Source organism: Syngnathus acus, chromosome 16 (assembly GCF_901709675.1).
Source record: "Syngnathus acus chromosome 16, fSynAcu1.2, whole genome shotgun sequence".
NCBI classification, from domain to species: Eukaryota; Metazoa; Chordata; class Actinopteri; order Syngnathiformes; family Syngnathidae; genus Syngnathus; species Syngnathus acus.
In genome coordinates, this window is record NC_051101.1 from 509,521 (window position 1) to 522,857 (window position 13,337).

The following is a 13,337-nucleotide window of genomic DNA, read 5'->3' on the forward strand; positions in this document are numbered from 1 at the left end:
AATTTAATGAAATATTATTATTATTATTATTATTATGTGTAAAATGTGCACGCAAAAAAACAAAAAAAAATGGGACAGTGCACGCACTACGTTATGGCCGCATTACCTGATGCACGCATACGTGACGCGATCAATGTTAAGTTAAGGTTGTTTAACGGACCGGATGGTGTTTGCCAAAAGTTGTTTTTTTTGGGTGCCCCGATGGATGGTTCGCCTAGGGCGCAAAAGTAGCCAGGACCGCCTCTGGATAGTTGACAGGATGCATGAAAGCACGCCGGGTGGATCAGCGTCTCTCGGTCCAAGTTTGGACGGTCCAAATCGGAAGGCAATTTGTTTGCACAGTCCAAATAGGAAGGCAATTTGTTGGCAGGTGGCAAAACGGTCGCCATGTACTTCTCCATCGCTCTGGACATTTGCGTCCATTAAAAAGTTGTCGTGGCGTAAACAAATCTGACTGACAGGCCATCGCCAGAGTTGCGCTCCGGTATATTCTGCCGCATGGGATTGTGGGTTTTTGAGCAAAGCTCAAAACGCTCCATACTTAGGACATTTTGCACATCCGTCAATGAAAGATAAAGAGCCGTATAAGAGGCAAAGCACGCGCATGTCACAAGAGAACGCAAATCTGTGTGTGCACATCAGATTAGGACCCGCGTTCAAACTTTCCACCGATTGACGAGTGTATATGATGTGCATAAATTTATTCAGTGTGTTTGCGTGCGTTCTTTGAGCAAGCTTGCCGGTCACACAAGCAGCGCCTGGCTTGAAAAACCTCAAAGAGGCCGGTTGACAGTTGCCTATGCTGGTTTATTTCAACAAAAAAGCCGCAGTAGGAATGCAGCAATGTTGCTGGAATGTTGGAACGTCGCTCTGGCTATGGTCTTAAGAAAACCAACGGTGTTGCCATTACGCCTCGTCCACTGGCCTTGGAATCCGATGTTCCAATGGTGTGTGAGGTCGGGTGGCCACGGCGACTTTGGGCAGGAAGCGGCCACTTCATTGCTTCGACTGGGAAGAGTCAAATGCGAGACTTGTCCATCGTCCGCTTTAACTCGGGCAACTCGGCGGGCGAAAGACGATGGGCAACGCCTTACCGTGATGGGCGCGTAGCGGGAGCCTGTCTTGATGGCCTTGGCAGTCAAGACGCAGATTGCCGCGCAGACGGCAGCCTGCAGGAGCAGCAGAAGCAGGAAGAGGCCGCGCAGGCCCTGCACCAGGATCTGGAACAAGGCTCAAGAACTTGAGTCCTCGTGATCTGCCGTCAAGCTGGCGCACACGCCGACAAACTTGCATTCAACAAGCGCAGACTGGCAACGCAGCGGCTCCATGCTTCGTATTGGTTGTCCGGGCGCAAGCCGCAGACGTCTGTTGAGGGCCAGCGGGTTGCCAGCAGCCAGCTCAGGTAGGCCACGCCTCCCAGGCTCAGCAGGATGGCGACGGCATTGGACCACAGACACACCCGCATCTGCGCCACATAGCAAACAGGCTGACCGATGGCGGCAGGCAAGGCGGCGCCGCATCATCAAATGGAGACTCACCAGCGTGGCTGAGGTCCGCCTGCGAGCCCCCATCGTCACCCAACCGCACGCCACAAACTGCAGACGGAGCGAGTCCAACACGTGACATGACGGAAAACATATGACAGGCCGTGGCTTTGTCTCGTCACATGACGCGTGTGGCACAATCACGTTCCATCTCGTTGGTCCGAGACCAATCACGTTCCATCTCACTGGTCAGAGACCAATGATGGCCATTATCAGCGTCTGGCTATTTTCTTAACCCACAGAAACTGGGAGCACATTACCCCGTTTCAACCACTAGCGCACTGTTACGTCCTACCTTTCGAACCGGGAACGCGGATACATCGTTTTTGTTTTCTTTGATTCACGCTCCATCTCATAGCCAATTAAACGCATTGCAATTAATACGAGACCATGCTGTTGGCTCGTAGAATTCCGTCCATCCTTCTTCCGCCGCTTAAACATTTCACATGTTGGGTGACACGTCGACTCACCCAGACGCCGCCGCAGAAGACCACGTGCGCAACCAGGAAGTGCGAGATGGCCGTCAGGCTGAAGAGGACACACAGCAGCCCCACCGCCACTTGGACCACCTGCACGCAGGGATGCACGCAGGGACGCACGCAGGGACGCACGCAGGGACGCACGCAGGCACGCACGCACGCACGCACGCACGCACGCAGGCACGCAGGCACGCCTTAGTTTGGCACAGCATCCCGGCGCTTCGCAGAAGGCGCGCACTCACCCCGAGGCCCTGGAGCTCCCTTCGCTGGTGGTCAGCGTCCCCCGGGTCCTTCTCGGCGGGACCCGCATGAGCAGGCGGAGCCGGCGCCGCGTCCCTCTGTAACGCGTTTCCGCCATCTTGCCGTACGACCCGCGTGATGATCAGTATGCCACCCACACTCGTGACGGACGAAGACGCTGCCATGCTGAAACACAACAACATGGGTGCAATACAAGCGAGTCCCGCAAGAGGGCCCGCTTCGAAACAAGCCCCTTGCGTGAGAAAAGTGGCAACACACGCTTGTCCTTTTGAGCTACGTTGGCACTGCGAGCCCATTGTACATTGTTTCGGGCATACGATTTTTTGGACATGTGGCATGAACAGCGCTCGGCCCCGCTTTCTCTGCTTTTTGCCACAGTCAAGCAACCGTGACAACGACATTGGCTACATGCGCAGACCTCGGCTGTTCTGTGAGACGCGCAAGGCCCTTCAACTTCATGTGAAGAGCTTGGAAAAGGGCGAGCTTGTCAGTAGTGGCACAAGCAAGGGACTTTGTGCTGTTGGGCAGAGACTCACTCATTTGTAGCGACAGCGACCAAGTCAAGTCAAGTCGTTTGTTTATATAGTCCTTAATCCAGGGCCGGTGTTTGCTATGGGCAATATGGGCGACCGCCCAGGGCGCAGTCCACGTGGGGGCGCACGAGCGCTCTCAAGAAGAAAAAAAATTGCCAGTTTTCTAGCTCAGTCAGTTCCATCTCAAATCCTCAAATCTATATTGTCACGTGATTTCAGTTTGCTGCTGAGAATCGTGTCGGGATTCGTTCGTTCGTTCTTCGTGCATACATATCAGAAGAGCAGCCCTCTCCTCTTGCCCCGCCCCTCCCTACCCGCCTCTCTAAGAGGGCGGCGGGCGGCGGGGGACAGGAGAGGCCGGTGTTAGGAATAGCAAAGGGAGGGGGGGGGCGAGGGATTCCAAGGCCGAACAAATGGTTCCAAATAAATTGTATTTCATTCATAAAAATAATAGTACCTATCCACATGATACATGTAAAGCAGGCGTCACCAACACGGTGCCCGCGGGCACCAGGTCGCCCGTGAGGACCGCATGAGTCGCCCGCAGGACTGTTCTAAAATTAGCTCAAATAGCAGCACTTGTTGTCAGTGAGCTGCATCTATTTATTTTACAGTCAAACCTCGGTTTTCGAACGTCCCGGTTCTCGAAATAATCGGAATTCGAGAAAAAAAAAAAAAAAAAAAAAAAAAAAAAAAATCGAGATTCCTTTGCTTCGGTTGCCGAACAAAATTCGGAGGTCGAACCTCGCGAGATGAGCCGGGAGGACCCAAGAAAACCCGCCCGCGCGGCCCGGATGCCGACTGACTCCGTTGTTATTGTATTTTCGTTACTTTGAGGATTGTATTAACCCCTAATCATGCCTCCAAAGAAAGCAAGTGGGAGCAGTAAAGCCATCCTAAAACACAAAGACGCGCTTAAAGCAATGCGACAGTGAGCGCCCGGGGCGCTGCGGTTGCGCGATCGGACTAAATTAAGCTCTCTTAAGGTCCACTTAAATTTTGGAAAGTACATCAGGACTTTAAAAATATTTTCAAAATTTTAGCGACGGCTCTGTCACCAGCGCGGTGCAGTTGCGCGGTCGGCGACGCGCTACTGTTGCGCGTTCGGCGGTGCGCTGCGGTTGCGCGATCGGACCAAATTAAGCTCCCTGCGCATTGAGGTCCACTTGAATTTTTTAAAGTACATCAGGACTTTTAAAATATTTTCTAAATTTTAGCGACGGCTCTGTCACAATAATGCGACCAGCGCGGTGCAGTTGCGCGGTCAGCGACGCGCTTACTGTTGCGCGTTCGGCGGTGCGCTGCGGTTGCGCGATCGGACCAAATTAAGCTCCCTGCGCACTGAGGTCCACTTAAATTTTGGAAAGTACATCAGGACTTTAAAAGTATTTTCTAAATTTCAGCGACGGCTCTGTCACAATAATGCGACCAGCGCGGTGCAGTTGCGCGGTCGTCGACGCGCCACTGTTGCGCGTTCGGCGATGCGCTGCAGTTGCGCGATCGGACAAAATTAAGCTCCCTGCGCACTGAGGTCCACTTAAATTTTGGAAAGTACATCAGGACTTTAAAAATATTTTCTAAATTTCAGCGACGGCTCTGTCACAATAATGCGACCAGCGCGGTGCAGTTGCGCGGTCGGCGACGCGCTACGGTTGCGCGTTCGGCGGTGCGCTACCAGTAATGTGACTGTCTATTACAGCGGTGGCCAACCCGCGGCTCGCGAGCCGCATGCGGCTCTTTGGCTAGTTTCATGCGGCTCTTTTACGTTCATATCAACATTTGTGTTTATTTTTCGTGCGTATTTGCTTCGCTTGAGTTCAATATGGTATTTTGGTCAAACGCGCATGCGCGTGAGGTGAATTGGTTTTGCCCGCTTTTTTTATGAATGGCGACTGTGACTACGGGGGCCCATTAGGTCCAGAAAGGCTGACAAGACGCTTGCCAAAATGGCAAGGAAAAAATGCACAGCTAAACGAATATATGACGATGAACACAGGACGTTTTTAACAGAGTTAAAGTTGTTTTTTGTTGAACGCTATGGCAAGCCATTCTGCCTGATATGTCGGACGTCATTGGCGCATTTAAAAGCTTCAAATGGTCAGCGCCACTTCAGCTCACTTCATGCCAATATCGATAAGGACTTTGCAAAAGGGACTGAATTTCGCAAGCACAAGTTTGGAGACTTTGAAAAGTCAGGCAGAAAAATAGGTACAGTTTTTCAAAAAAATTACGAAGCACTCAGAGACTGTCACACTTGCATTGTTTCAACTGGCTTGGAACATTGCACGGGCTAAAAAGCCATACAATGAAGTGGAGTTCGTTAAAATATGCCTCAGTGACGTTATTGAAATCTTGTCTCCTGAAAACGACGAACTCAAACGAATGGTCTGTCCCGCCACACATAGTAAGTGAAAAAAACTTATGTTTTTGTTTGTGGAATTTGTTGAACTGAGAGTTTGTCTGTGTGAGACAATGCACACAATGCTCATTGTTGAAAATGTGGTCTTTGGTCTGTGGTTTTAGTACTGTAGGAGTCAATTTGTCATTATCATGTTGGTGCGTGACATAATAATGTCATACAATAAATTTGGCTGAGCAGAGGGGTGTGTGTGCGTGTGTGTGTGCGTGTGCGTGTGTGCGTGTGCGTGTGCGCGTGCGTGCGTGTGGGGGGGGTGTTCATGTGTGCTCATTAGGGGTGTAACGATTCATCGATACACATCGATTAATCGATATAATGCTCTACGATTTATTGGCATCGATGCTAAACGTAAACATCGATTTATATCGCCGTGTTTGACCTCGGACATTAGACGCGACTTTATTTTGAAATCCAGTTCATTGTTGCTTGCTTCCTCTTTCCGGGAGCAGTACGCGGCGTGCTGTGTTGTGAGCAGAGCAGGTACGTGAAAGGGGAGCCGACAACTACGCGGCTCCTGGGCTGGTGCTATGGCTAGTGTCCAAGAAGATGAGGAAATTCGCTCCCCTTTGGGCTTCAAGTCATTCGTTTGGAAGCACTTTGGATTCCAAAGAAAAGATGGCTCAACGGACAATTAAAATTATTGTAAATAAATAGTTCAGTAATGCACTTTAAAGTTAATGGTATTACAAAAAAAGAAAGAATATTCATTTTTCTTTACTTATATGAGAAAAAATATAGGAATTCGATAAAGTTCAGTGTTAAAATAAGCACTTTGTATACTACAATACTCTTGTAATTTCCTAAATAAAGAGTTTGCAGTACCTTGTTGATTTTGCGTATGAATTGTTATAAATCAGGATATTGTTCTATATTTTTTATTTAAAAAAAAGAATTAAAATAAAAATATCGATTGTGGAGCACTATATCGTGATGTATCGTGAATGAATCACAGCAGGCTTTAAGATATCGGCAATAATCGTATCGTGGTCCTTTGTATCGATATGATATCGTATCGTGACAAAACCCGCGATTTACACCCCTAGTGCTCATGTGTATGATGTGGCTCTTTGCGATGACACAGTAAAAAATGTGGATCTTAGTCTCTGACTGGTTGGCCACCCCTGGTCTATTAATACAAACCGGATTCGGTTGAAGTTGGGAAATTGTGTAAAATGTAAATAAAAACAAAATACGGTCAAACCTCGGTTTTCGAACGTCCCGGTTCTCGAACAAATCGGAATTCGAACAAAAATTTCGAGATTTTTTGCTTCGGTTGTCGAACAAAATTCGGAGGTCGAACCTCGCGAGATGAGCCGGGAGGACCCAAGAAAACCCGACCGCGCGGCCCGGATACCGACTGACTCCGTTGTTATTGTATTTTCGTTACTTTGAGGATTGTATTAACCCCTAATCATGCCTCCAAAGAAAGCAAGTGGGAGCAGTAAAGCCATCCGAAAACACAAATACGTTCTTAAAGCAATGCGACAGTGAGCGCCCGGCGCGCTGCGGTTGCGCGATCGGACCAAATTAAGCTCCCTGCGCATTGAGGTCCACTTAAATTTTGGAAAGTACATCAGGACTTTAAAAATATTTTCAAAATTTCAGCGACGACTCTGTCACAATAATGCGTCCAGCGCGGTGCAGTTGCGCGGTCAGCGACGCACTACGGTTGCGCGTTCGGCGGTGCGCTGCAGTTGCACGATCGGACAAAATTAAGCTCCCTGCGCACTTAGGTCCACTTCAATTTTGGAAAGTACATCAGGACTTTAAAAATATTTTCTAAATTTCAGCAACGGCTCTGTCACAATAATGCGACCAGAGCGGTGCAGTTGCGCGGTTGGCGACGCGCTACTGTTGCGCGTTCAACGGTGCGCTGCAGGTCGGACAAAAATGCACAAATGAAAATATGCTTAAAAAAGGCGTTTATTTTAGTCTTGGAACGGATTAAGTTTTTTCCCATTATTTGTAATGGGAAATATAGATTCGGAATTCGACCAACTTGCTTCTCGAACCGCCTTCTGGAACGGATTGTGGTCGAAAACCGAGGTTTGACAGTGCAACGATTTGAAAATCCTTCTCAACCCATATTCAATTGAATACACTACAAAGACAACATTTAACGTTCAAACTGATCAACTTAATTGTTTTTTGCCAAATAATAATTAACTTAGAATTTCATGGCTGCAACACGTCCAGTAGAAGTTGGGAAAGGTGGCAAAAAATACTGAGAAAGCTGAGAAAAGCTCATCAAACACCTATTTGGAACATCCCACATGTGATCAGGCTAATTGGGAACAGGTGGGTACCATGATTGGGTATAAAAGGAGCTTCCCCAAACACACAGTCATTCACAAGCAAGGATGGTGCGAGGTTCACCACTTTGTCCACAACTGCGTGAGAAAATAGTTGAACAGTTTAAGAACAACATCTCTTAAAGCAAAATTGCAAGGAATTTAGGGATTTCAACATCTATGGTCCATAATATCATCAAAAGGTTCAGAGAATCTGGTGAAATCACTGCATGTAAGCGCCACGGCCGGAAACCAAGACTGAATGACCGTGAACTTCGATCCCTCAGACGGCACTGCCTTATAAACCGACATGAGTGTGTAAAGGATATCACCAAATGGGCTTAGGAAAACCTCAGAAAACCACTGTCAGTAAATACAGTTCAGAGTCAGAGTCAGCTTTATTGTCAATTCCTTCATGCTAAGACACACAAAGAAACCGAAATTTCGTTTCCCCTATCCCACGGTGACGAGACACAGTACATGATTAACATACAAGTAAACAACGGGGGAGAGAGTTCAGGACGCCAACAGCCTGGAGATCACAAACTTCGCCAGTGGCGAGCAGTGCTAGCATCCCACAACAGAGTCCCGGCACCATTCGTCACGGATGTAGACGCACAGTCCACCTCCTCGCGATGTTCCCCCTCGTACAATGGCCCGGTCCGCCCGATAGCACGCCAGCCGCTCCAGATGCACAGCAGTTACGCACTGTCCGATCCGTAGAACTCAGCAGGCATGTTGATGTCCAGCGATCGAACGTTCGCCAGAAGAATGGAAGGCACGGCCGGGCGAGCTGGGTTGGCCGCCAGCCTGGCCCGGACGCCCAACCGGGGGAGGAATAGCAGGCGAGTCCGGCGACGCCACAGGACGGAGCAGACCGAGCGCCTTTAATGTCCCCGCTTCAAAGTCCAGATCGCCACAAAACGTTCGTCACTACATCAGTAAGTGCGGGTTAAAACTCTACCATGCAAAGCAAAAGCCGTTTATGAACAACATCCAGAAACGCCGCCGGGTTCTCTGGGCCCAAGCTCATGTAAAATGGACTGATGCACAATGGAAAAGTGTTTTGTAGTCTGATGAGTCCACTTTTCAAATTGTTTTTTGAAACACTGGACGTCGTGTCCTCCGGACCAAAGAGGAAGCGGACCATCCGGACTGTTATCAACGCATAGTTCATAAGCCAGCATCTGTGATGGTATGGGGGTGCATTCGTTCCCATGGCATGGGTGACTTACATTTCTGTGAAGGCAACATAAATGCTGAAAAGTACATACAGATTTTGGAGCAACATATGCTGCCATCCAAGTGACGTCTTTTTCATGGACACCGCTGCTTATTCCAGCAAGATAATGCCAAGCCACATTCTGCACGTGTTACAACAGCGTGGCTTCGAAGTAAAAGAGTCCAGGTTCTCCCCTGGCCCGCTTGCAGGCCAGACCTGTCTCCCATTGAAAATGTGTGGCGCGTTATGAAACGTAAAATACAACAGGGAAGACCCCGGACTGTTGAACAACTGAAGCGGTTCATCAAGCAAGAATGGGAAAGAATTCCACATGAGAAGCTAAGACAATTAGTCACCTCTCTTCAAAAACGTTTATTGAGTGTTATTAAAAGGAAAGGTGATGTAACGAAGTGGTAAACATGTCCTTTCCCAACTTCTACTGCACGTGTTGTAGCCATGAAATTCTAAGTTAATTATCCATCCATCCATCCATTTTCTGAACCGCTTAGTCCCCACGGGGGTCGCAGGTGTGCTGGAGCCTATCCCAGCCGTCATCGGGCAGTAGGCGGGGGACACTCTGAACCGGTTGCCAGCCAATCGCAGGGCACACAGAGACAAACAACCATTTGCACTCGCACTCACACCTAGGGACAATTTGGAGTCTTCAATCGGCCTACCAAGCATGTTTTTGGGATGTGGGAGGAAACCGGAGTGCCCGGAGAAAACCCACGCGGGCCCGGGGAGAACATGCAAACTCCACACAGGGAGGGCCGGAGGTGGAATCGAACCCGCACCCTCCTAACTGTGAGGCGGACGTGCTACCCAGTGCCCCACCGAGCCGCCCCCAAGTTAATTATTATTTGAAAAATTAAATAAAGTTTATGAGTTTGAGCATTAAATATGTGGTCTTTGTAGTGTATTCAATTGAATATAGGTTGAAAAGGATTTTCAAATTATTGTATTTTGTTTTTATTTACATTTTACACAATTTCCCAACTTCAACCGAATCCAGTTTGTAACATTTAGTGCATTTAAGTGTCAACTGACATTGCAGAAACAAATAAATAACAGTATAGTAATCGCAATCTGCTGTGAAACATGTATAGTGTGCAAAATTGTAAAAGTACAACTTAAATAGTAGAAGCTATTTGGCCTTAGTTTAGTCTTTTTAAGACTAAATAAAAAGGGTTCTATCTGCTGCAACAACCCATCTGAGAATAAAGAACTAACAAAAAAGTTAGACTAAAAACTAAAAACTAAATTGAAAATAAATGTACATAAAAAGAAATGAATAATAAATAAATAAATCTGGGTTAAGCCTCTGATCTCCTAGAACCCTAAATCCGCCCCTGTGCCTCACCATGTTGTATTTTTGTCATTTTTTAAGTTAAAAATGTGCTGTTGACATGCACATTTACAATAGCCCCAGCCCGCAGAGAGAAAACATAGCAGCGCGATATCATGTAAAGACATCCGGTTTTCAAAATAAATAAATGTAATTTGTTATATGCCTCACCATGTTGTATTTTTTTTGTCATTTTTCAAAATGAAAACGTATTATTGACATGCACGTTTAAAATAGCTTCAGAAATGTGTTCACAAGTTTGTGACGAGTGGAAAGCAGGAAGTAAGACAAGTAACGTGACGAGAACGTCTCCGAAAGACGAAGGAAAGCAAACTCACCCGATGCTCGGTGGCCCTTCACACTACACTTCCTAATACCGCAAATAAGTTCAATAATTGGTGGTTAAGAAGGTAAGTGCGCAGTCTTGTCAAGTGGCCACGCCAGGCGAGTTCGTTGATGCGTTTAAGGCCATCCGTTAAAAGGAGTAACATGAACCACACCGCCTCACGTGCTCGACGAGAACAAACATTGACTGCGTCATTATGTACTGGTAGGACATACATAGTTTGAAGTAATAATCCAGAACTAATACAGAGTGCGGAGCAGTCATTTTGTTGGCCAAAACGTCAAAATATGAGTGCCAATACACGGAAGTCACATTTGAAGACCATTGCAAGAGTTCCCGAAGCCACGTGAAGGCACCCCAAATCATTTCCCGCAATCCACACTAAGGAGTAGCTGATGGTGTAAGGCAGTCCTTCTCAAATAGAGGTGCGATGCCAGGGGGGGGCGCGTGTGACCCCGGGTAACATGCTTTATTTCAGTGGTCCCCAACCACCGGGCCGCGGACCGGTACCGGTCCGTGGGTCACTTTGTACCGGGCCGCCAAGCCACACAGAAAAAATAAATAAATTTGTTTTAATCGACGATCAAATAATTCAGGTCAAGACGCTCGTCCCGGTCACGTGACGTGTTTCCCCAGTCGAGCCCGCAAAGCTAGCAAAAATGAGTAAGTATTTATTTTGAAAAATGTAAAAAAATTGGCGATTCTCTCCCAATTACATCCGTCGGTTCAGGTCAAGACGCTCGTCTCGGTCACGTGACATGTCACCTCAGTTGAGCCCGCGAAGCAAGCAAAAATGAGCAAGAAACAGAGATGTTTGGAAAGCTTCTTCGGAAAGGGAAAAAAGCCCAATGAGGAGACGGAAGAAGAAGAGGCTACGACTTCTAAGAAAAGGAAAGCTGCATTTAAAAGACTATGACGCGCCAAGCCCACTCTGCATAATATGTGGCGACAGGCTAGCTAACGAGGCAATGAAGCCCTCAAAACTGCTTCGGCACATGGAGACCAAGCATCCTGCGTTAAAAGACAAACCTTAACCACTTCGGGTGTCATTGTCTCCGATTACGCCTAGATGGGACCGGCTCGTTTCTGAGAAACAAGCTCAGTGCTCCCACTAATTCAATGTAATGGTGAGTTTTATTTTAATGTCGTTTATACTTGTTTTTATGCCAGTGAAGGAATAGGGTCAAAAGACACAAAACCCGCCTAGCCACAATAACAGATACGCTGATATAAGATAATAACAGAGGTTGCTACAACTTCACGATTCAATATGTATTTCTGTGCACTGCAAAATAAATGTCTTTTGATATGTTGCCTAAATAGCTTAATGACCCTTAAGGAACTGTGTAATGCATGCCTGATGTTTTCTCTCTAAATCATGGACACGGCCAGAGTCGTCTTGACCGTTCAGTACTTGATTATATCTTGTGTTTTGACTAAACGTCATATGTCGCCTAATGCGGGACGCCAGCTTTTCGATTACTACTGAACGCTCTGCACAGAGGGAAATGTTTTGCCTAACAAAGAATAGATATGGTGGGAAGCATGATTAAACTAAGAATATAATGATGTGAGCAAAGACATGGAGTATCAAAAGAACTAACTTTGCATAGTCAGGGAACAGTAATAGATTAATGATGTTACAGCCAAAAAGCTCACATAAATTCGTACAAAATGACAAAAGTGAAAGAATGAGGTACGACAGTATATGTGCAAGGATGGAGGAGAATGTTTACAGGAAGGTCACTCGGAGATAAAAACCAGCTGGTGCCAAAAGGAGACAGCCAAGGACTCGGCCAAAGATGATCACCAAGGCCGAAAGACGGGATGGAAGACAACAGCCCCCACACACACACCGAATCGTCCAGAACCAGCACCCACTCCCATGGAATCAAACTCTACTGCGAACTCGCCCCACCCCAACGACTCATCACCCATCAAACTCGCCCCACACCGGCCTGGGCAACTGAATATAAGCTCACCAAAGAACCTTGAACGTTGCCTTTTCTGAATGGAGACTTTCTGCTCTTGAAGGGCCCAGCGCTGTATTGTACTTTCCTGAAAACAGAGCTTTCTTAACAAGAATTATGATTGAACTCAACCAACCTGTGTAAGTCTAATTTCTGCTTCAGTGTCTTTGCATTTTCCTAAATCTGAAGAAATTAAACGAGCACGCAGTGAGTGAATTGGATAACAGGTGATTGGCAATGGCTTTTGCCGTAAGGCGCAGATAGCGCTCCCTAAATTGTGGACCAAATCCAACACCAGTCGTATCATTTTATTTCATCGTATTCATATATTTGTTATAAATGTATTTATTTATATAAATGTATTATTTAGTTATATAAATCTATTATTTATTTATATAAAGGCCGGTCCGCGAAAATATTTCTGACACGTAACCGGTCCGTGGCGCAAAAAAGGTTGGGGATCACTGTGTTATTGTCAGGCTCAGGCAGGGAGAGGACTCGAATGCAGAGTTTCGACAGTTCAAGGTGTTTTATTTCTTCGGCGGATGACCGCTGCAAAAACAAAGGCGCCTCAAACTGAGGGAAAAAGGGCAAAAACAAAGGTGCCTCAAACTGAGGAAAAAACGAAGGCAAGGTCTCACGCACAACCCACAAAGCGTGGACAAAAAGTCTCTGTGAGCAAGGCAATCAAGGGCTAAATCCGTGGCTATGGAGTCGCTGGTGGTCATGGCTTGCAAGACGCACTGGCAGAGGACAAGGGGAAGACGCAGGCTAAATACACACACAGAAGGGGAAGGACACAGGTGCAGACAATCAGGGCGGACGACACAGGTGTAAGTGGTTAACCAACGGGGAGGTCAAGTGGGCGACCGTGCAGCGGAAGGACCAGTGATCTGGAATGTGATGTACAAAATAAAACAGGAAGTT

General features: G+C 47.1%; 1 protein-coding gene across 1 annotated transcript; it reads right to left on the reverse strand.

The window, feature by feature from the left end:
* Positions 1-797: 797 nt before the first annotated feature.
* Positions 798-10,781, reverse strand: LOC119136467. The gene is made up of 7 exons (XM_037275015.1): positions 10,433-10,781; positions 2,266-2,449; positions 2,015-2,113; positions 1,539-1,595; positions 1,292-1,465; positions 1,095-1,220; positions 798-1,008 (listed from the first exon to the last, which is right to left on the reverse strand). The coding sequence occupies exons 2-7, from the start codon at positions 2,446-2,448 to the stop codon at positions 997-999; spliced, it is 651 nt and encodes a 216-aa protein (XP_037130910.1). The 5' UTR covers position 2,449; positions 10,433-10,781; the 3' UTR covers positions 798-996.
* Between the last annotated feature and the right edge of the window lie 2,556 nt (positions 10,782-13,337).